This window comes from Vidua macroura, chromosome Z (genome assembly GCF_024509145.1).
Source record: "Vidua macroura isolate BioBank_ID:100142 chromosome Z, ASM2450914v1, whole genome shotgun sequence".
In the NCBI taxonomy this organism is placed as follows: Eukaryota; Metazoa; Chordata; class Aves; order Passeriformes; family Viduidae; genus Vidua; species Vidua macroura.
In genome coordinates this window covers 39,294,681-39,319,413 of record NC_071611.1, presented here as the reverse complement: position 1 = coordinate 39,319,413, position 24,733 = coordinate 39,294,681, and the positions used below count along the sequence as shown (strand labels likewise).

The 24,733-nt window shown below is 37.0% G+C and overlaps 2 protein-coding genes across 6 annotated transcripts in view; one reads left to right on the top strand and one right to left on the bottom strand.

Annotated features, from left to right (window-relative positions):
* SPEF2 (sperm flagellar 2) overlaps positions 1 to 24,733 on the top strand; it is a 74,455-nt gene that overhangs the window by 1,723 nt on the left and 47,999 nt on the right. For all 5 annotated transcript variants that reach the window (XM_054002416.1, XM_054002415.1, XM_054002414.1 and 2 more), the window contains exons 2-10: positions 81 to 183; positions 4,443 to 4,692; positions 9,297 to 9,434; positions 10,460 to 10,539; positions 11,365 to 11,581; positions 16,777 to 16,965; positions 18,227 to 18,414; positions 19,675 to 19,843; positions 24,321 to 24,537. In XM_054002416.1, the coding sequence (XP_053858391.1) occupies positions 81 to 183; positions 4,443 to 4,692; positions 9,297 to 9,434; positions 10,460 to 10,539; positions 11,365 to 11,581; positions 16,777 to 16,965; positions 18,227 to 18,414; positions 19,675 to 19,843; positions 24,321 to 24,537 (1,551 nt within the window). The remainder of the gene's footprint in view (positions 1 to 80; positions 184 to 4,442; positions 4,693 to 9,296; positions 9,435 to 10,459; positions 10,540 to 11,364; positions 11,582 to 16,776; positions 16,966 to 18,226; positions 18,415 to 19,674; positions 19,844 to 24,320; positions 24,538 to 24,733) is intronic.
* LMBRD2 (LMBR1 domain containing 2) overlaps positions 7,078 to 24,733 on the bottom strand; it is a 179,622-nt gene continuing 161,966 nt past the window's right edge. Inside the window, exon 19 of the transcript XR_008441105.1 lies at positions 7,078 to 7,104. The gene's annotated coding sequence lies outside the window, so the exon portion shown is untranslated. The remainder of the gene's footprint in view (positions 7,105 to 24,733) is intronic.

The window sequence follows — 24,733 nt, the reverse complement described above, 5'->3', positions numbered from 1 at the left end:
TTTTATTAAAATTAACATTTGGATTCTTTTAATTGTTTTATCTAAAAAACTCCAAACAATGACGAAACCCCCAAACTTAGTTCCAGGATCATTTCCAGAAGAATTTTCTACTGGCTACCTCCTAGGAGAACTTCTACACAAATATGGTCTTCAGGATGACTTTAAACAATTTTCACAGAAAAGGTTAGTACATATGGATAACATTTGATCTCCTGTATAAAGTGACAAGTTTCTTACATAAAGCAGACAAAATATGTATTTCCTCAGCTAATTTGCTAATTTGCTAATGCACTGTAGAATTTATGGAGAGTTAAAATATTTTTTAGTAATTCAAAAGCTAAATATGTTTGAGGCATGAATTGATATTTCGTATTTCCAGAGAGATTGATCATACTTCTTCAAGAAAATTATGCATTTTAATTGTAACTACAATAACCAGTAGCCAGGTTAGACCAGAGGTTCAAAAAGCCTTTCAAGTATGTCTCTATGATTAGGAATAGTGTAACTCTGCCCACGATCTGTGTAGGATAAGGAATATTGTGTTGTGTTGTGGTGGTGACCATAACATCTTCACTAAAATGAAAATGTTGGAGAAACATTATGAGGCTTTGAGTGGAGCTCTGGCAGAAGATCATATAAAAATTTATAAGTTTATGAGTAATCTGGTGTAATATCTATAATCAGGAACAACTGTGAAATGGTAAGTTGAAAAATCTTGTGCAGATCTGTGAGCTTTTTTTTTTTTTTTAGACTGATGTTGCAATTCATGAGGTTGGCTTATGCTGTGTTTTGTCAGACTATGATGGACATATTCATCAAGAGTTCCAGGCTGTACAAAATCCTCCTGTTTCTTCTGAACCTCTGCTTTTATGTTCTTTGAACTTCTAGTGTATTTACACCCTTTCCTATGCCAAGTCTGACCAAATTGTAGGAGAGCAGATTGAGCACAGCTAATAAAGGCAGCCAACAAAAAGTAGATTCACACAGCAGGACTTAGGAATTTCTGGGATCATTAGAAAATCCCAGGTAATTCTTAGAGTGCTTGCTGTTGCTGGGAAAAATAGGTTCAGGAGGCTTTTATTTCTTCTAGCAAGCTCTAGCATCCTTTCACAAGTTTTCTTAATTCTTCCCAGTAAAAGGGTGCTTTGAGCTCTTGTCCTGAGGTGATCAGAAAGGTGCATTTAGTGAAGGTACACTTCAGTATGTGCAAGAAGTGATTGGAAACTCTGCTGAGACAGTTTATGTGTGCTCAGCAAAGATGGGGATGCATGACAGGGCATGATACTCAGTATCCACGGGAACAACTGCTCAGAGTGTCAGAGGCCTCAACTTGAATTTCTCTCCAATGAAAAGAGTCAGTTCTCCCTGTCTCAGACTGATGGGAGTGCCTTCATCAGGGGGAGGTGATGGCTTTGCCTGCAGAGGTGTGTGCTCATGGAGGAGCTGTGTTATCAACTCAAGCTGCTGCAGAATGAGATCAGTACACTGTCTTCTCTGAGACACTGCAGATACAGGAGCCTGGACCTGCAGCTGTGCTGAGGGAGAGACAGAATTGTTGTGTTAGGAAAAGGAGGTGACTGGCAGCTGGTGACTTCTGTGAGGAAAAGGAAGGTGTCTGCTCCTCCTGCTGAACTACAGCTGCAAACAGGTTCATTGCAGTGGTAGCAGATGAGTGCTGGTGGCACTGTGTGACAAAACATCTGAGCAGGTGAAGTGTAAACCATCCCAGAGCACCAGATGGAACAGGTGGGGATAGCAGTGGGAGACTTTCTCCTGTAGGAGATAGATGGAAGTGCCATCGGCTGATGTCACATGCTAGCCAAGGAGGTTTGCTGCATGCCGGAAGTTCAGTCCACAGCTGCAGAGACTTGTCCAGCCCTTGCACTAATATCCCTGCTGTTCTTCTCTGTGGACACCAAGGATATTGCCAGAGACCTGGAGGCAAAAGCATGAGGGCCCAAGTATTTACTTTCCTCGCTTCTGCTGGTGGATGGGCTTGATGAGGAGTGGATAGGTTCTACAGGTCAACAAATGGTTGCGCAGCTGCTGTCCACTGCGGGGATTTGCTTTTCCTAGTCATAGGATCCTCTCTTGAGAGGGAAGACTGCTAGGAAGAGATGGGATCCACCTGACCAAGCTGGACGAGGAAATCATTGTCAACAGCCTGGCAAACCTGGTGAGCATAGTTCTAAACTAGGAATGAGTATTGGTGGAGAGGTTTAGTTTCAAACAAGAGAGGAAGTGATGGCCTAGACTGGCAAGCAAGAGGAAGGTGTTGTGAATAAGAGCAGCAAAACAGTGCAGAAGGCTGCTCACCCTAATGTATGCATGCAATTAAGGACGTGCTGAGATTACAGGATTATGGGGAAAGCACTCACACCTTTTCTAAATTACTCTAAATTTTTTTAAAATCACACAACTATAAAGTGCCTGTATAGTAATGCATGCAGCATGGGGATCAAACAGAAGAAATTAGAGGCCTGTGAGCAGTTGCTGGGTAATCATTGCAATTGCAGTGGGACGGTGAAGTAGCTGCCAGGAGTAGTGTGCTGCCATGGCTTGATACAGGCGCTTAAGGATGAACAGGCTGGGAAGGTGGGGACAAAGAGGAGCGGCCCTCTATGTGAGAGAGCAGGAAGATCCAGGACCTCCCTCTGTAGTGGCCATTCTTAGTGTCTTCCTGCATCAAAAAGATGGCAGAGTATGGCTCCATTCATCAGCCTCCCTCTCAGATTCTTAAATGAGCATGTGCCATGCTGAGGCTGAGCTTAGTCTACTAAATAAGTCTCACACTCAGAAACCCCAAGTCCTTGAAACTAACAGGAAAGTCTGCACCAGTTTTTACCCTGTGTGATCTGGAAGACCTCCAAGGATGGAGACCACACTACCTCTCCAGGCAATTTATTTCAATATGAAATTTGTTTGTGTTTTATACATGATTGCCCTCATCGACAAAAGGTCTTGTTGTATGTCTAGGCAGAAGGGCAACGAGAAGGACTTTTAAAGGTATGTCCACAGCAAAAGGAAGGCTGGGGAAAATGTGGAGCTGCTGGGACATGCAAAAGACTAAGGTATCCCAAGGCCCTGAGACATACAGGAAAGCCTGTAGGAAGGAGGATTTAACCATGGAGAAGGAACAGTTTAAGGAACATTTAAGTAAATCGTAAATGTGTAATTGGACCTAATGGCACATACTTGCTCAGGCTGTGTGACCTGGCTAATGTCATTGCTGGGCCACTCTCAATAATCTTTGAAAGTTTGTGGTGATGGGGGGAGTCCCTAGGATCAGGAGACTGCAAGTGCTGCTCTTCTCATCAAGGAGTGCAAGGAGGGAGAAATAGAGATGTACAAACAAGTCAGCCTCACAGAATAAAAAGTTAAGAGCTTCTCAGTGCATTTCAGATGATTTCTGGCAAGAGGGCTCATCTTAACCTTGAATCAATGGCAGAAAAATGCTCAATACTTGTAAGCTTCAGTTCAGTGTCAGTGTGTAAGAAATAAAGCTTGGATTGTTACAGTGAGAATAATGAGCTCCTGGAGAGTTTAATCTAGGAATAAGATGAGTACTGTGTTACCAGAAGGTCTTCAGTTAAAATTAGGCATTTCTGTAGAATTATGCTGGATCTTGGCTGACCTCAGAAGGACCTTGGCTGACCTCCATGTGAAGGAGCTATTGTGAACTCAAGCAATAAAGCAGTATAGAAAGCATGATCTTTCAACTCAGACTGAAGTTATGGATATGTCTGATGAAATTTGATATGCTAATTGTTCTAAACTGACAATTTATTGTTATTTGGTTTTGCCCTATATATCTGTGGATTTTGAGTGCTTTTTCTTGAGAACCTACATATCAAAAGAAATATTGGCCTGCAAGCCACTATCTTAATTTCAAATATAAATTTCTCATTTAGAGCACAGACTTTGTTTTCAACACTGCTTTAACCTGTGTGTCTATTCCTTTTTCTTGGAGAAAAAATATGTTGTAAAGGTTAGTAGATAATACAGACCTTTTTTTTTTTTTTTTGTAATTTCTTATGGTTTAACTGGTGAGAGTTTGAGTGATTGATACAGCTAATATAGAAACTTCATTCAAACTCCTTGTATGTTTTGTGGATGGTGTACCATTAGCTGCAATTGCAGATTAGTTTTTGCTATTAGATGCACTTTGTGTGCACGCATATCAGAATTTATATAATCCAATGTCCAATGTGGTCTTTGTATTTTCAAAAAATTAAGCATAGTAATCAATGCAGTTACCTGTACAGCAGTATAAAACTTAAGCCAAAGAGTGTATCACATTATTTAAGAAAATCCTCTGTGGGTTGTTTTTTTTTTTGTACTTCTGTCTTGTTATAAGTGTCATGACCATGCTTAATGCAGCAAGTTGGAATTGAAAATAAGTTTAAGTTCTAGTTTTTTTGTTGTTGTTTTTAATCATACAGAGGTGCAGATGCAAAAATTAACAATTTTTCTCGCCTGGAACCCACACTTCACCTCCTTGGTGTGCAGTTTAATGAGAATATGGCCCAAGACATCATGACAAGACAGCATGGGGCTGCAATAAAGCTTTTATATGAATTGTATATTGCTTTAGAAAAAAAGAGGAAAACAAAGTTCACTGGAGTAGCGGTGGGAGCAATGAGACCTGCATCAACTGCAAAACTTACGTCTACTGAAAGTGGAAATCAAGAGGTAAGTATGTCTGTTTTGTATAAATACAAAAAAGGTAGCATATTTACATGTACCTTTCAAACATGTTATGTGCATTCCCTCTTTACTTTGTAAATCTTCTATTCAAAGCCCACTATTTATAAGGAAAAGAAGCAGTTCTTTGCTATGTCTTGTACAGTGTGTTTGCACAGCTTATCAGGAACTCAATAGGATATTGATCTTCTGTGTTTCTTTGTTTTGGTTCATTCTGTGTTACCTGCTCTGTTTTCAAGCTTTCTCCAGACTTAAAATACTATAACAACAAAAGCTAGTAGTTGTTCAGCAGCTGCCTTTTTACTCATTTAATGACTGCATTGCGGTCTAGGTATCAACTCAGAGTAATTTCTCCTCCAGGAAACCTATTTATAACTATGTTCAGCTCTGTGCCACAGTGGTTTGATTCATTCTGTTGCATGTCTCTCCATATATTTATACTGCACTCCATTCTGCAGCAACCATATGCTGAGAAACACAAAGAGAGAAAAATAAAAGGAAAAGAGAACATCTAAGAGGAAGTCAGTGTTGATGTGGTAGGTTCTGTTAAAGACTTCCTTCTTGTTTTCAGTAGTAATATTCAGTATATCCAGACCATTATTTGTTATCAGGATGAGGAATTTTTAAGATGGTATCTATTATTAATTAAATTCAGCTGGGAGAAATTATACCTTTTTTTTTTTTTCTGGCACTATTTCTGAAAGTAGCCTTCAAGCAGAAGTTTACCAACAAGTGCTAAAATAGTACCGAAAAATCAACATATCACTTCACCTGTAGAGGGATAGCTTAAAGGAATTGAGCAACTGAGAGTAGGTCCTGTTCAAGACAAGTTCAGATTGGCATTTGAATGATGGAATAGGAAGGTTGAGAAATAAAGAGAGGAAAAGAGGTTGGAAAGAGCCTCTGGAACTCAGTTTATCCCCTTTGCTCCAAGCAAAGCCAGCTATAGCAGGTTCCTCAGGACCTTGTTCAGTGTGGTTTTGAATATCTACAAAGCTGGAGACTTTCAGTAAAGAAATGCTTCCTTTCCTCCCCTGGTGCAGCATGGGACAAATCCTGTGACTGAAGTGTGACTATGGATGGCTACAGGCTGTTCAGAAAGGACAGGAGGGGAACAAGAGGCTGAGGGTTTGCCCTCTATATCAAGAGGTGGATTGGATGTGAAGAGTTGTCTCTGAGGGATAGACATGAGCAGGCTGAAAGCCTGTGGATAAGAATCAGAGACCAAAGCAAAAAATGGAACCCTGTGGCTAGTGTTTACTACAGTCTTCCTGACTAAGGCAAGCCTATTTGACCAAGTCTTGCTCCAGCTACAGGAGGCATAGTGCTTGCAGGCTCTTGTCCTGCTGGGGGGCTTCAACCTCCCCAGCATCTGCTGGGAAAGTAGCACAGGGAGCTGTGGGCAATCCAGGAAATTCTTGGAATGGAGGATAACTTCTTGCACCAGGTAATAGACAGCCCTACCAGAGGGGATGTGATATTGGATCTGATGGTCACCAATACAAACAAAATAACTGGGGACATCAAGACTGGAGGCAGCCTGGGCTGCAGTGACAGTGTTGGTGCAGGGGTTGATGGTGTTTTAGTCCTGAGGTATCAGATAAAGAGTGAAGGTAGATCCCTTTTCCCTTCAGGAAAGCAGACTTCCAACTCTTTAAGGAGATAGATCACCTGAGAGGCTGCCCTCAGGGACAAGGGAGGAGAAGAGAGGTGGCAGATCTTTAAGGAATTCTTCCATAGTAAGCAAGAGCTAGCAATCCCCTGGAGCAAGAAATCAGGCAAATAAGAGCAGAGACTGGCATGGCTGAATTAGGGAACTGCTGGGAAAGCAAACACACAGGCAACTGAAGCTGGGGCAGTGAGCTGGTAAGAGTACAGAGATGAAGTATCATTTTAGGGATGGAGTGATGAAGGCCAAGGCAAAGCTGGAACTGAACAAAAAATAACAGGAGGAGCTTCTACAGGTATGTTCAGCAGAAAAGGAAGGTCAATAAGCAGTGCTGGAAAACTGCTGACGACAGAGAAGACAGAGATACTCAACTTTTTTTGCCTCATTCTTCACTTCTCAGGCCACAACCTCTTGAGTGGTGGGACAGCAGGATGGGAACTGGGGGACAGGGTCATGAAGTGGGCCCATGGAAAAAATGATGAGATTTACAAAGATCAAGTGCTGGTGCTGTACCCGGGCTGGAACAACCCCTGGTACCAGCACAGGCTGGGCATGAACAGACCCAGAGCAGCCCTGCCCAGAAGGGCTTCGGGGTGCTGGTGGATGAGAGGCTGCACATGGCCCGGCCATGGCACTCACAGCCCAGAGAGCCAAACGTGTCCATGGCTGCATCCAGAGCCCCGTGGGCAGCAGGGCAGGGAGGGGATTCTGCCCCTCTGCTCTGCTCTGCTCTGCTCTGCTCTGCTCTGCTCTGCTCTGCTGAGACCCACCTGGAGCACTGCATCCAGCTCTGGGCTCCCAGCATGGGAGGGACATGAAGCTGTTGTAATGAGTCCAGAGGAGGCCACCAAGATTATTAGAGTGATAGAGCACCTCTGCTAGGAGGAAAAGCTGAGATAATCGGGATTGTTCAGTCTGGAAAAAAGAAGGGTCTGGAGTGACCTAATTGCAGCCTTCCAGTACCTGACATAACTGAAGGGAGCCTACAAGAAAGACACAGGAAGATTTTTTATGAGGGCATGGAGCAACAGGAAATGGGCGACTGCCTTCATACTGGAAGAAAGTAGATGGTGGTAGTAGACGTAGTAGTAGTAGTAGTAGAAGTAGTAGTAGCAGTAGTGGTAGTAATATCTAGTAGACTAGATATTAAGAAAAAATTCTTTATTGTGAGGGTGGTGAGGCACTGGCACAGGTTGCCCAGAAAATGTGTGGATTACCCATCCCTGGAAGTGTTAAAGGCCAGGTTGGATGGGACTTTAAATAACCTGGTCTAGTTGAAGCTGTCCCTCCCCAGAGCAGGAGGCTTGAAACCAGGTGATCTTGAAAGTCCCTGTCAACCCAAACCATTCTATGATTTTATTCCACATGTCCTCTCACTGGATACCAGAGTGTCCCTCTGTGCTTCCCTTCCAGAGGAAGCTGTACAGAGCAATGAAGTGTCCTTTTCTGTCAACTAAACAAAGTTTGGCATCATTCAAGTTCAAATCTCTAAGTTCTTTTCTATGGAGCTGGTCCTGATTTTCAGTTTAAACATGTTTATAGGTTTTTCTGTGTACATTAACACAGAAAAAAACAGCTTGAAGCAATGGTCTCAAAATTATAATATTTTAATGTTTATTGCTATTTCTGACTCTTCTCTGCTGGATGGTTAACATTTGAAAACTGTAGTGCCACATAAGAACGAAACAAAATCCAAGTTGCTAACAGATAAGAGAGCTCGTGTGGCTGTTGCAGAACGGCTGAGAGCTCAGAACCTCCAAGAAGAGCAAAGAGCTCAAGACACTGAAAAGGTGACTACTTATTTTTATAGACTTCTGAAGAAGTATTTTCTGAAGGTTATGTTCTTAATGAATTAATTAAAACCAGTGTGAAGGCTTCCTGATTCTGTGCTACATGCTCTTGTTTATAGAAGAACAAAGAAAAGAGATGTGCATGGAAACAAAGCCAATGTACTCTTATGAGACCTTAAAAACGTTCCTATTTAAAAATCACTTCATCTTAAATTGAGAGTGTTTGCATATTGTCAAGCATGGAAAATATTTATAGATTTGAAGACAAAGTGTACATATCACAACTTGTATGCATTTGAGATGTCCTTGTAAAAGAGTTTTGTGTGATTCTTCTGTGAAGAAAAGATGGAGCATTGTACAGAAGCAGGAAAATGACAGGAGAAGGGCATCTATAGTAGGTATGGCCTCAGGACATCTTGTACTTCTGTGTAGCTGTTCTGATGAAGAAAAAAAGGAAGAAGATATTACTTTAGACATGGGGACATTCATCCAAAGCAGAGTTTGTAGTTTATATAGAGGAAATGGCCAGGCATCAGAGTATTGAACCACACTGACAGTCGTTGACTAATTTGATACATATTTTATGTGGCTAATGAAGGGAGAGAGTCTTACTGTGGTTATTTAGCTGTTCTATTGCTACTACATGGGTAAGAAGGAAAAAAAGGCCTCTTCATGTATCTAGACAGGAAAATGCAAGCAATAAACAAAATATTCAAAATAACATTATAAAAGAAAATTTTGGAATATCTCTTTTGATGTATTATATATTTCTAACTATCTTTGACTTCTTTGTATAAAAACTATTTTTTCTTTATTCCACATTTACCTGCCTGTGTATCTGGTGCACTTCAAATGAGTGTAATTTATATGTTTGTTACTTCTTGATTGTCTGTGCTAGTGTTACATAATGTCTTACATAATGGTATTCTCAGTTTCTGTACCAGGAACTGGTATTCTCATTTTCTGTGCTTTATTCAGACCTGAAACAGGTACCTTACTAGAACTAGAATTCAATAAAAGCCCTTAAAAGTCTATAAAGCACTGCTCATCTGCTCAAGTCTGGAGCCTGATAATCTCTTCTAGTTTCTTCCGGGAAGATAATTTTTGGCTTAATTATATTTGGTTCATATCAGCATTACATAGGAAGGAGACAAAATGAAATAATGGCCAGGATTCAAACAGCTGTTATGCAGATTCAACAACAGCCATCAAGATCTACCATAAAATCGTTTGAAGCCAAAAGATTCTTAAAGAAGAAAAGGGAAGCAGAGGTAATTATCATCTATATTGTTTTAATGCTAATTACATTAACTCAAACCTCACAGTTTCTGAGAACATTTATGGTTACAAATACTGTACTTGTACCGTCCAAAAGCTGCTGTCAAAATGATGTCAATTCAACCAGTGAAAATTGGGCTGAATATTTACACAATTATGATTTTGCAGTTTTTTAAAATAAGAATTGTTTTGATGTAAGAGAAATTTTGTTTTCAATAAATACCATAGATAGGTAGTAATTTGATTGTTAAGAGTAGCTATGAGTCTACTAGAAACAATACATTAAATAAAAACATTAGTGTTCCATTTTGATTTGTGCATTATAACATTTTGCACCATAATGTTTGAACTGTTTTATAACACACTATGAAACTGTGTGCCTATTAAATACTAGTAACAGCTGAAATTTGCAATAACCTTAAATCAAAGAGAGATGCAGCAATTAAAAAAAAAATCTGCATTATCTAGTACAAAAAAATTCATGGATTATAATTCAAGTTAATGAATTATATTGCCATTAGGGGTGCAACTATTACTGCTTTTTACAACTGGGTAACAGTAACAGGAGTCTTTAAATCTAGAGTTTAGTAACCTATAGTAAGACAGTTACTTGAATAACTATTAGGGACACATTCAAGCTACTAAATCAAAAGCAGATCGTATTCCAGAGTATCTTGTTTCAAATCCCCATATGGTGAGAATTACATGCTCTGCTAGAGCCCTATGCAAAATCAGAATTATCCTTTAAAAAGAACAGCTGCAAAATTCTAGGATTTTCTGGCTGGTGGAAGTACTTGTAGCTAGAAGAGGGGAAGAGGGGAAGGAAGTGAAAGGTGAAAGATGGAAATCATCTTGCCTTTATTCTTGGTGTAGCTGATGCTTGAAATATTTTCAGTGTAAGCATTTCTCTTGTACTAACATGACATAAAAGTAATTCCCTATTAGTTGCTCTATTGAATCTTCTTTATGTTACTTTGTGAAGAGAAAGGAAACATTAAATTCTGTGTTACTTCTTCAGAACGTATACAAGGAGATAGACAAGTTTGAGAAGTCTATGACAGGAAATGTGTCTGCAGTACACGGCCATGTGACTGACAGGTAACATTGGGATGTTAAACTGTTAAGAATAGGCTGGATCCTACCCCAGGTGTCTGCTATGTAGACAGCTACTTGAAGAAAGAATAATGTGTCATTTAGTTTGAACTGTGATTATCCTTTGAATGAATGCCGCTCTAGCACTGATTTCAGGTCCAGCACAATTGCAGTGTCTTTAAGTTACCTTTAGTTGTAGTAGGGACAGCTCAAGCTTCCTTCACTACATTTTGCCATGTGTGCACCAAGGAAAGGCTCAAAATGCATATTTTCTCTGTGCATTTTAGTCATTGGGTCTGTAAGGTCAGTTACCCTTGCAGCAAGATAGGAATGCTTGTGAATGTGCATACATAGTAACACATTTCAAAGGAAAAAGAAGTAACTTTTATCCTGAAACTTTGTGATGTTGATTTATTTGTGAATAATTGCAAGTAATTTTCATTCTGTCACCTTTGGTGATATGCATGCCCTGCTCAGAAGATGTGACACTGTTGTATACTGCTGTGGATATTTCTGTGTATAAACCTGTGATTAATACCTGCAAAACTATTCAGAGTGTAGGGCTATATTGAGGAGTAACCCAACTTTCTTTGGCATTCTATGAGCCATCCTAATTTCCTATTTCTGTGGAATTTGCCTTTGTGTTGACAAATAAACTAATGATTAGTTGGCCCAAGTCAGTGCTGGACCTCGTGGACATTGTCAAGAAGTAGCCACAGATCCCACAGAGTGATGCCCTACATTTGTTGTACTTGCACATAACTATACAGACACCTGTGTGAAAAGACCCTTAAAAGAATGGTAATTCCAGTTTTTCTTTTTTTCAATCAGTGATGTGCAAGAATTATTGCAAACACAGAAGTTTCAAGCAACAAGTCTAGAAACTATACCAGAGATGAGATCTGAGCTGTTAAATATTTATTCAGATGATGAATATATAAGGAAAATTCAAAAACGTGTACAGGAAGATACATTCGCTAGAGAGCAACGAGCAAAGAGACGACAAAGAATGCTAGTGGATCAGTTAGCAGCACACGAGGCTCAAGAGGTGGGAAATTGTATGCTGAAGTACATAGTCCATGTGCATTTAATTAATAATCTAAAATGTGCTTACAAAGGTCTTCTGGAAGGCTAAATAAAATTTGAAGGGGATAAAGGGACTTATACACACGTCTGAATATCTCTTTTATGTTAACCCTTAAAAAATACAGAAGGTTAGCTGTTCTTCCTCACTACCTTTATGTCATACACCATTCTCATAAACTTAAAAGGATAAAATTAAGGCAGCAGAACAAAGATTATTAGAAATTTACTGCTGACCTGCCTTCTATTCCCTGTCTCCCTCCCCCAAAAGTTGAACATCCAATGGTACCAAAATATATACTGGTTCTAAAGAAGATTATTATTTAAGAACAACAAAACATGGCATTCCTTGTTTGAAAACCTGTAGTTACAAATGTGTCATATGAAGGTTTTCATCTGGACTGATGAATTCTGAAATGGCTGTGCTGAGAACCAAAATTTTATTTGCAGGTCAGAGATTTGGTGTTTGATGTGTTATGAAATACAAGATATGTCTCTGGAGAATGTCTGTGTTGTGTCTAAAAATGAATGTTGCAGATTATTACATTTGAATCCTGTCCCATAAAGAACAAGGCTTTTAAGATTTTTCTTCATACATTAAAAAGCAAAAGATTCTTCTTCATGCTCCTTTGAAAAGTAGCTTTTAGATTACTAATTTCACAGATTGTCTCTTTTATAATGATTCTATCAAAACACAGCCTTGTAACTTACTGTTTTTTTTTTTTTTTTGATTTCTGGTTACTTTTTGTTTTAGTATTTCCCTGTGAGTCCTTAGTTTAGATCATGTGTGTTGAACATATATAGCTGAGCCTATCTCTACTGCTAATACTAATAATACTAGTAATAATAATATCTCATAATAGTAGCATTTCAGACATGTAGTATCTCTGAAAATATGAGCTATTGCACATATATATATTTTTAAGCCTTGACACCTAATATCTGGAGATTTTTTGGAAATGTTAAGAAAAAGTTTTTTGGGGTAAACATCTAGAAGTTAGATGCTGCTCAATGTCTATCTCAGACCTATATTCTTGAAAAATACCAGTAGTGACTTAGAAAAGTCCATCTCTAGATATATCCTGTCTCTGAGTTCTTATTCAAAGAGATTTATATCATGTTCTTGTTGATACACGTAGGCCATGATGAAAGTTTTGCAACGCACTTGCCTGAAATCACTGCAGTCCCAAAAACTTATTCTTTAAGAGCTCTCAGCTCTTGCAGCCCCAGCAGTGTGGACTACTGATTCTAAAAGCTATGGTCACTAGAGTACTTGGTGGATATAGCAGCTCAGAATGGCTCCAGAGAGGCTCCAAATCAAGTGAAAACTAGCAGTAGTGTTCCTAGCTTCCCAGGAAGAAAAATCAGCTTTGCTATACAAACAATTGAAATCACATACTGCAGGGACAAGAAGGAAAATTAGCATTTGACTGAAACAGTAATCTGACCATATCAGAGAATATATTTAGTGGTAATTTGGTTCCAGATTAACAGAGGAAAAACTGTTTTGTTGGAAATTCGTGAGATTTCAGACATTAGATGCTACTTGACTTAAGAGAACTGGGAAGCAAACTGAGGTATTTTCTTAAAAAAAATGAATGAAAATAGAAAATAGTTCAAGATTGCTTTTTCCATTTATTAAATATTGAACCAGAAAGGCTTTGTTGACTGAAATTTTAGCTGTTTATATGCATTCAGGTCTGAGTTTTACCTCCACTGTATAAATCTTGAACATGGCATGGGATCATTTAGAATGGAAGGAATTTCATCCTTTTGGACTGCTGTAATATGTTTCATATCCATATTTATTAAAGTTTATTAAAATAATCTTGTTCATTTTTTTTTTTTTGGTGCACTGCAAGGTGGAACCTCAGAGAGAATACTTTACAATTCCATGACAGTACTCTAAGTGGAACACAGCATGATGCCAGTCAGATTTTCATAGGCAGGTGTTGAACATATTTGACAGTTGTATGGTTTCATCCCAACTGAACCTTTATCTTCAGATTTCAACAAATTGTTGGTGATTTGTACTTGTTATTTTTAATGCTCTGTTCAGATTTTATATCTCTGATGTAAAAAGTTATCAGACATAATTTTCTATCAGAAGTAAATTAAGAATGTGAAAATGGGAGGAGAAACAAATTGTTACTAGCTTATTACTTGTCAATCAAATAGATTTGTGTGTGCTAAGCTCCAAGTTTTGGTCATAAAATGGTCATTTATGACTGAAAAACAGCACAGAAATGTATCACTTGTATGTAAATCAAATAAGGAAATAGAAAAATAGAAGAATATGATATAGTAACTATGTATGAGCAACACAAAACATAAACACATTAATGTTTGGCCACTGGATGCCACTCTTGTCTTAAGTAGGTAAACTGACAAAAGCATCTATTATGCTTTCTTAATAGTAATTTTTCAAAGTATTACTAAGTTGTCCCATTTGTGATATTTATGATTTCTTCAAGCACTTCACAGTTCTCTGTGAAGATGTTGATACAAAATGTTAGGTCAAAAACTTTTTCTGCAATTTTTATTTTGTGTCCTTCTATGTTCAGAAGTTTCAAAACTTGCCAGCTTTTGAGTACTTGCCAGGCTTGAGTACTTTCTGCATTCCTTCTTGTGTGAAAGATAGCTACTGATTTTGCACTCATCCATCCAATGAGGATCCTTTTTGAAACTATGAGTTTAGAGTTTGGTGTTTGGAATCCTTATTTATCTGTTGTGTAGTTTTGAGTGAATTGCCTTTTCTGTTTTTCTTGTTCCTCAAGAATTTCCTACTGGCTCTCTTTAGGCCTAGTGAGCATGCCAAAGTATTTGATCACTTAAAATATTGAAGTTCTCTACCCTTTTAAAAAGAGAAGATCTGTTTTGGCTCCTGTGAAGTGTTCTAAAGGAGCATCTTCCAATTTTCTGTATGAAGAGGAAATTCACCTAGAGAAGGTGTTTTAATTTCTCACTGGACCAACTGTTTGCACCATTCAATTGATGGTTTGCGTATGACAAATGACCACTCTGTTATGGTGGCTCCTTCAATTCACTGTGAATTAAGGATTTTAACATCAATTTTCCACTGGTGAAGGTTTATTACTGCTGTAATAATTTGTGGTTAAGGGTAAGCAGCAACTAATGAAAAAAATTAAGGATATTTACTTGCAATAGGAAGTAAATTCTGTAACCTCTGCTCTTTGAAATCTCAATTGAAATACTAAGTACCATGAAACAGTGGATAGAATTGAGGCAGAAAAGGGCACTGCACCTCCTGTTATTGCCTTGAGCTCATGAAAGTAAGAGAAAATGGACAGATTATCTCTTCAGTAGGCAGTACTATTGCGAAATTTTATCACCTGAGCAGTATTAAATGACTCAGAGAACAAAGTTGTTATGACTGCATTGTTTTCCATTTCAGTTGGATGTATGATGATAATTCCCTCCATAGACAAACAATTTACAAATAGTATACTACAAATAAAGAACAAAACAAGACACATTTGAAATTAGATCTTGATTTAGTGAAAAGCTTTGTAGAGAGATAATATCGCATACAGGTGAAGGACTCTATGATTAAGGCCTGAGATGAGTGCACATTTGTCATGAGGACTGTCTTTAGACTCAGTACTAGGAAAGCAGAGGGCAAAACTCACATTTTGGCTGAAATAATGAAAATGTTAAGATATTTTTATATTAGCTTAATATTTTCAAGTCACCAGAATTTAATTGGAATGTACTTTATTCCCAGCAATTGCGAAGGCAGAGGAACTTAAAAAATATGGAAAAAGATATTTGCTTGTTTGTTTGTTTGACTTCTCCCCAGCATCAGCATTAAATATCTAAACTTTTTAGAAAGTTCTTCTCTTATTCTTGCAACTGCAACAGTCATACTTTGCATTAAAATTCTATTACAGGTATCCCGGCTCCATTGTGTAGGACAGATCTAGACCTCTTCATAGAACTTTTTCATAAATAATGTCATATGCAATCAAGTTGGAATTTTCATTTATTGGTGAAGTTACATACGGTGTTTTGCCTTCTCTGTCACAGACAGCTGATGAAAACATAAACCAGATTGAAAGATAATAGAAGTGATACTTTGTTTTTGTGTGTTTGGTTTTTTGTTTTTTGGGTTTTTTTTTTAATTACTAGTAATTGACTTTGCTTGTGCCTTTGTTTTTAGGAGACTGAATTTGAGATCTTCAGACCAGATCCCAATTTAAGTCCTTAAATTTGAATACATTTCATAGCAGTTTTGATGCATCAGAAGCAAATATTCAGCAAATCAGAAATTTCCTCTAGAATTCTGCTGTAACATTGGTATTTGGCAATGATACTTATAAGGCAAGCTGATATTTTTGTTCAGGACTCAAAAGGAGTTTTGGACTGTGATAGTAAGGCAAAATTTGAGATTAGATTAAGCATTAGTTTAGGTACCAAGAAAAGTCTGGAGAAGTGTAGCAGTGAGAAGACACTATTATGTTTCAAGAATACTTTGAAAAATAACAACTCACAGCCTTCAAAGTGTCTGTGCATACAGACCACATCTCAAGTAATGGTTCAGAATGATTTTCCTTTAGTACTGCATTGCATATTATATTCATGTCCCAGTAAGGACATTGGAACTATTACGCAGAAGTCTTGTATTTTGCTTGGTTTTGAATTCTTCCTCATAGTCCCAGTCTGCTGAATAGGGAAGAATGGAAAATATAATTACCCAATTCCCCAAAAAGAAGAAAAAAAATTCAAATATGTAGAAAATAGATTGCTCAAGGATGCTGAAGATTATGGCTGAGAATGGGGACTGGTGAATAACAGGGTTAAATTAATGATTTGAGGAAAGGGTATATGTTCAGATAAGAAGCTGTTATTTGAAATATGCTGCAGTTTCTTTGCACATGGGAAATAACCACATTAAAATGGAGTTAGTCTGACCAGATATATTTTGACTGAGTGTCTCAGTTAAGACATATTTTGAATTCTTACATAGTTTGTGCAAATTGTACTAATAAATAGATACGAATGTTTTCTGAATTTATGTCCCATATAAGTAGGTGAATTCCGTCATATGACGACATTCCTATTTCTCATATTAATCACTGATGAGTTTTCTAGGAAATAGTTTATCAATTGTGCTTAGTACTATTATTTTTTATCTTTTAGAGGGCTTACCAGGAGGAGCAGCTCATTTACAGACTAATGAAACAATCTCAGCATGAGCGAAGGATTGCTGCTCAACTCATTCATGTTCGGCATGAAAAAGAGGTGCTAAGGCAAAACAGAATTTTCAGGGAAAAGCAATATGAAGAAAGACAACAGAAGGAGTTACAGGAAGCTCTTGACAGAGAAGTGGTAAAAGATTGATCTCTGAATTGCTGCAGGAGTGCTAGAATACCTTCCTGTTACAAAATTTGTGTTGTCAACTGTTAGACTTCAGGACTTTTCTAGGGACGTGATGATTTAGTGATAAATATATTCTTTTGTCTTTGTTCAAAGTCACAGCTATAAGCAATAAGGATGTAACTGTAACTGTGGGACTGAGTACATTTTGTACTGTGTTAAAAGTTTGGGGGAATTTTGCAGGGAGAAAGAACAGTTAATCTACCTGATCCAGTGAAAGGGGGGCCTGCCCACGGCAACAGATTTGAACTAGCTGGCCTCTAAAGGTCCCTTCCAACCCAAACCATTCTATTCTTCCATGATCCTTTAATAAGGGATAAAGCTGAGTAACTGAAAGTCTGATTTTTCTTCCATACTGATTTTAACTTTGTAGGAAGACATCTCTGTGTGCTGAGTTTTAAAAGGCACAGTCTCACAGAGGCAAAAGGACAATAACCTAAGGTCCTGTTTCAGGAATCATGTTCTTAATTTCATTTACATATGATCTGTTAAAGTCTGTTTTTGAAAAATGCTGGAGTAGTTTCACTCATGAGTCCTAATTTCTCATTGAAGCTTTAAGTTGATTAAAAGGACTTATATTTCTGTGGAAAATTGCCAAGTGCTATGCTCATAGTAGGTCATAATGTAATATTAGATTTTTTTTTTCTCCTGTCAAAAATGATCAGCAACTTCAAATCTTCCAACACAGCTGGAACCCTGTGTAATCAGCAGCTATAGCTATTGATTACTTCACTTCTTTAAGTATGCTTTCAGCCACCATCACTACGGGTGATGGAGCACACCACTACGGGAACTACTGATAATTTTCTACCATGACCAGAAATCTTTCAAAGATTGAACAACATCAATAATACGAAATTATTTGAAGATCAGAATCTAGTAAGATAAATTACATATTCTAAACAGGTTGTTACACTGAAAGCTGCAATTTCACTGCCCTCAGGGACTGAATATGTCTTAATCTGTTTGTCATAAAAGAAGTAATGGGTTTCTTCTTTATTTTATTCTATTTTAGAAAGCAGACAAATGGGAATTTATAAAGTGAATAAAAATGCTTAGATTTGTTTATATGTTAGTCTGACTGCTGGCTATGCAACTCTGGTGAGAATCAAGCTGGTTTTGTTTCTTAAATTAATTTTCATTTTCAGGTTTGTGTACCTCTGCACTTTCATTTTCATTACAGTCTCAAATTTTTTCCTTAAAAAAATTCTAGGCTCTTGCAAAACAAGAAACTATTGATAATGAAGAACAAATAACCAGAGAAAGAGAATACCATGAGAAAATTGCTGCTGAAAGAGCTCAGGCACGCTATAAAAAGCATTATTCTATATGTTGGGAAATGATAGGCCAAATCATTGATATGTCGACAAAAATAGGAGAATATCGTCAACTGACAAACAAGTGAGTATGTAGCAGCTAGGCAAAAATAACAGCTGTTAGGTAGCTGTTAGGCTGCATTAATCAGACTGGTTTAAGCATTATAGCAAATTATGTAGTTTCTCAGATATTTTTCATGGCAGCTGCAATTAGTTTATATGTGAGAATGGTGACATTGTTTTCATATGAGAATTCACTGGTGTGTAATACAGAGTGAACTAATGCTACAGCCTTAGCATAATTTCTTGAAAACTCAAGAAACTTTAATTCTTAGGAGACCAAAATCCACTAGTGCCACAGTTTGTGGAACTGCTGATTTCCTTTCCTATTAACAAATTCCTTAATTAAAAGTTAAAACTGAATGGTGCTCATCTCATCCTAGTTTGTTTCACTAGATGAATACTTCCTCAGAATAATACAAACAGGATGAATTTCCCAAGATATATATAAACTGCCTGGCGTGTCCAAAGCACATCAACTGAGCCCAGATACTTCTGAGTCCTCCAAGCTGTGATTCCTTCTTCTGATATGCCCTAATTGCACAGGGTTTCTGAGAAGGTCCTACAAAGGCAGTAATCTCCAAGTGCCTGTGCCATAAAAGTGTTTCAAGTATCGTGGAGTGAGGCGTTATTGCTGTAGTTCTTTCTTTAATATTCAGTGATTTGATTGTGGGCTTAGATTTACAGTATTCGAAAGTATGCCAAAATCTTATTGCTTTTTAGTGTAATTGTACGTTAAAATAATAAAACTGTAACCATATGAAATACACATTATTATATTTCATGGAAATTATATAAATTTAGGCTTATTTAGTATGCGGTACAATAGTCAACCTAGGCACACCATTTAGTGAAATTACTAACAAAAGAAAAAGTTTAAATAATATAATGCTGAATTAATTTTGACTTTGAGAAAAAAATATTCTCTAGATTTTTTTTGGCAAGAGGAGACTTTACACCACAAAAGGCAAGAATATTTTGGGGCAGGGAAAAGTAGCGATAGCAAAACTGTTAGGATGACTGCTAGCCAAATATTGTCTGATGACACATTTGTGAAAACACTGAAGCCTACAAGTGCCTACAGCTGTCATAAAAGCAAACAAACACTTACAAAAGGCTGTAGTAATTACAGGATGCATTATAAATTATAACTAGTTTAGCATATGCTTGTTTCGTGATTGGAATTCTTATAAATTTGGATACACTATTGTCAAATATCCAACCCTCTAATTTTTGGTTTAAAATTCTTTTTTTTTTCATTTTTCCTTTTTTCATTTTTATGCAGCTGTGTTCCACTAAAACTGATGATGGATTGGAAGGAATTTTTTTTAAATGGAAAACCAATATATGAACAAGCCTCAATTCAACCTTTGCCAGATGAACCTAGCCCAGAACAACTTGTAGAGCTGAATAAATTGAGTCTGTTAGATGAAAAAGATTATGGTGAATACAAGGTACACCCAACTGCTATGGCATAATGGAAGATAATACACCTTGCTTTGTCATAATCATAAACTTCAAGTTATGATCTTGCATTTTGTTCTGTTACTGGCTTCTGTCAAATTTAGACAAGCATTTTCTTTTCATTGCCTGATGTTTTTATATGAAAACAATATTTGATGTTAGTAGCAGTTATAATTCTATATTTATATATAACCTTGATTATTTTTCTTGAGTTGTAGGACCAGTATGTTAATTGCAATGCAGTGAATTTTCAGCTAATTGGAATTTAAAGGTATAATTAATATTACCAGATTGGAAAATGCAAAAGAAAGTAACCAGTAAAAGGAGTAAAATGAAATACTAGACATGTTACAAAACCTGAACTCTTAATTTCAGCAATTTTGAGTGAAAGCTCTCTAACAAAATTTATTGGTTTGAGTAAATTATCTGTTTTAATACATTAACCTTTTTTGGAAATCATTAAAAATGGCTGACAATTTTCTTAGTCTTCTGTTAGAATACAAGTAAATATTTTTCAGGATATATTAACTTCATCAACTTTTTAATATGTCAATGTTATTTTAAATTGGAAGATTAAGGGTTGATAGTTCCTTGTTAAAATCTATTGTACAGTTTTTTTTCAAAATTATATTCATGACTATATTCGATAAATCCCACTACATATTTACGCTTTTCAAATAGCCTGGTGAGTAGAATGTGACAAAAACATGGCAAATACCCAGTCTTTTTCCTGTTGGGGATTTATAACTACAATATATGTTTGATTTTTATCCACATCCTGAGCCACTTCGTACATTTTTGTTTTGCAGTGAGTATAGATGTTCATTATGAGTTTAAGTGATGAATGCCTGAAAGCTCAATTTACTGTGGCTTCATTTTTAACATATGCTTTTCTGATTTATCTCTTTATAAGGTCCTTATTCACAGCATGCCAACTCATGTATGAATTTTGTGATTATTTTATTAGGTGAAAAAAGAACTATGCACAAAGACAGCAAAGAGGACATAAAAGACAGGCAGGAAACAGAGAGTACTAATGAAAAAAAATTTTTCAGTCATATTTTTGTTTACATTATGAAATCTCAGTAATCTTCTCTAAGTGTAACATCACTGAATGTCACAAAAATTTATTGACACATTTAAAGCCTCTTTTTTCCTGACAGGCTATTTAATATTATTTAATAATTAATTTATTCCCAGATTTTGTTAGTTTTATGCCTTTCTGAATCATTGTTCAAATTATTATTGAATCATTATTCAAAAACTGGCTTCATATGACATGTGAAATTGTTGGCACCAGTTCATACTTATGTCTTCTAAAAACCTAAATGAACAGCTAATTCTTTCAAAGTATTGCTTCTAGATAAAAATTTGTTGGCAGGTCATTCTCACAACATTTGTGCAGATTTTCATAACATTTGTGAAACAAAATGTTTGTCCTGCCAGGACAGGCAGTTTGGCATCTCTCAAGAATACGTTACCGACATTAGACATACCAGCTAAAAGTGTCAAATGTATTTGATAAAACAAGAAAATGCAGTGCCATCAGTCCACTGCACATTACCTTTTATTGTGAGAATATTTTTTTAAACTACCATGTTATAAATTGTGGCTAATGACTTAATAAATTAATACAATAGCCGAAAACCAAGCATAGCAGTACGTACTGCTCAAATAATTTCTGGTTTCATTCAAAAGTATTGACCAGGAGTTACATAACTCCCACCTGGATGCCTGAAAACTTGTTTCTGACAGGTAAACTATTTTACATCATGACAGGTACAGTCTAGCAATTTTCAGGTTAAAAGAGCAAGGTAAAGTGAGGGAACCCATTCCACTTGGAATTATTTTTTTTCTAGAGGTCTAATAGAATTTAAAGCAACTGATCCATCTCTACCTATAGGTTTAAAGAAAAATTATTCAGATAGTGAAAGTATTTGGGTTTTTTTAAGGATGTCTTTTCAATTACACATGAAGAAGTATGTTTTCTGAGAGATGATAGAGAGGGGATATGGTGCAACCCAAAAATATTTACTTTATTTGTTTTTACTGATTAAAAATAAGTGACATCTAATTTTCATTTAAATTTATTTTAGACTGATAATTAAATTGGTTTTTTCTGCCTAGCAGATGTGTTCAAACTCAGCATTGGTCGTGTTCTACTAGAAGAATGTATGCTATGGCAATAAGTGGTTCAGATAGTAAATTCAGGAAAATGTTGCATATTCTAGCCAGAACATGAGTTCAAAGCATTATCTTTGAGTAGAACTTTAGCATTGTTCACTTCTGTTGATGGGGATGAAATATTTCATTTCTAGAATGACACAATTGTTTGGATTAAAGGTTTGTGAAGGTCATTTGCTTAAAGCAGGGCCAACTTCTGAGTCAAGTAAGGTTGCTTAGCATCATTTGGTCAACTTTCAATTATTCCAAGGGCAGAGATTTCACAGACTCTCTTTTCCCATCTTTACAATCTTTTCCCATGCTTTACTAGTCTCATTGTGAACCAGTTTTTTCTTCCTTTTTTCCTGCTTGGAATGTTCCTGGCTGAAACCTCTGACTTTGCCTTCAAAGCTTTGTTGTGCACCCAAAATGCAGTGACAAACTAGAATCTAATTGGAAATATTATTAGTCCACACATTTCCAAACAGTTGTTTAATATCCTCCAACCAGATGAATATTAATACAGGACTAGTATTATTCTGCATACTAAAATATCTTTTAGCGTCTCACAGCATAAACTCCAGGACAGCAGGACTTTCCTAGTGCTATAAGATATGAAACTGATAGAGTAAAAGTACAGTTCTGTGTTCCATTCCTTGGACTACATTCTTTCATTCTTCCAGTATGATTGTCAGTAAAATGATGTTTACTAGTAAAACTTAGTAAATCATACAACTGCTAAATTTATATTTATCTCAGGATAGATGAACTGGAAATTTCTACTCAGTATTTCCTTCCCTTAATGATGTTTGAATTTATTTGAGTTGTTGGCTTTGGTTTGATTTTTTTCTCTCTATTGAATGTATGTTAGGCAAATACATATATTTGAAATCTTTATTCATTAAATTTTCAGAGATTTAAAAGTGATACTGGGCAATAATGTTGCCCAATTTTAGAATGCAGAATATCAGGATAGTGTATTTCTAATACAAAAGTCTGCTACTGATTAGTTCTATAGTATTGGTGAAATTATTTTTCATGTTTATGGAATTTAAAAAGTGATATAGGAATCTGTATTAAATTTACACAGCAAAGTTCTGATAGTAGAAGGTTGCAGGGGTGGCTTTTCTGAAAATCTGCTGGAAGCTTCCCCCATGTCCGACTGAGTCAATGGATGGGCCCATCACTGGCCCAGGCTGAGCCAACCAGGGATAGCAGTGACACCTCTGTGATAAAGTATTTAAGAAGAAAATAAAGATTTTGTGCAGATGTCAGAGAAGAGTGAGAAGGTGTGAGAGGAACAACTCTGCAGACACTGAGGTCAGTGGTGAATGACGAGGAGGAAGTGCTCCATGTGCAGTTGTTGAGATTCTACTGCAACCCATGGAAGCTCATGGTGATGCAGAGATCCATCTGCAGCCCTGGAGGACCCCGCACTGGAGCAGGTGGATGTGCCTGAAGGAGGCTGTGACTCCACAGGAAACCTGTGCTGGAGCAGGCTCCTGGCAGGATCTGTGGCCCATAGAGAGAGGAGCCCATGCTGGAACAAGTTTGCTGGCAGGACTTGTGACCCCGTGGAGCAGCCTGTTCCTGGAAGGCTGTACCCCATGGAAGGGACCAAGCTGGAGCTGTTTGTGAACTGTAGCCCATGAGAAGGACTCAGGCTGAATATATTGATGGAGGACTGGCTCCCATGGGAAGGACCACATGCTGGAGTAGATGAAGGTTCCTCTCTGAGGAGAAAGCAGCAGCAGAACCAACATGATGAATTTAACATAACCTCCATTCCCTGTTCTCCTGCTCTGCTGGGCAAGAGGAGCTACAAAATTTGGAATAAAGTTTAGCCTGGGAAGGAGGGAGGGCTAGGGGGTGGTGTTTGTTGGATTTGTTTTAGTGCTCCCTATCCTGCTCTGATTTTGATTCATAATAAATTCAACCACTTTCCCCAGGTTGAGTCTATTTTGCCCATAATGGTAACAGGTGAGTGATCTCTTAGTGTCCTTAACTCATGAACCTTTTGTTGTATTTTCTCTATGGCATCCATCCAGAGGCAGAATCACAAAATCTAGGAAAATGTTCATTTAAGTACTTGTCTCTCAGCTAGTTATTAGTGAATATCAATAAATATTTATTGATTATGACATTATTATAGGTTTTAATGAGGTTCTGTTCTAAAAATTATGTTATTATTGAGTGCTATTCAAATTTCATTATTTTATGTATTTTTTATGTGAATAAGTACATAGAAATATGGAAGGCAAGATTATAGCAATATTGAGATTTGCTACTTTGTCATTTATACAGAGTATGACAGGGAAGTGGAGCCCAACTGAAGAGAACAGTGAAAACAAACCTCCCCTTAATAATAACATATTGGGTCATGTGCTTCGTAGACTGATGGAAATGTTCTATCCTCCAAAACCCAAATCTTCACGTGAATTTCCTTCATTTCCCATCAAGGGATGTGTTTTGGGAAAAATGTTTAGTGGAAAAACTACTTGTGCAAAGTTTGTTGAAAAAGGTAGAGGTTGGTTGTTTGCCTAAAATTCTTTAAAATGTTTGTGTTAAAATCCCACTCTTAAATTAAAATTGTTTGGGCAAATCCTTGCATTAATTATTCTTGAACCTCAGATGCATCTGTATTTTGCTGGGGTTGGTTGCATATTATTCCTTTGTTATATTCCAAAATAAAGTTAGAAACACTGGAACTTGAAAGT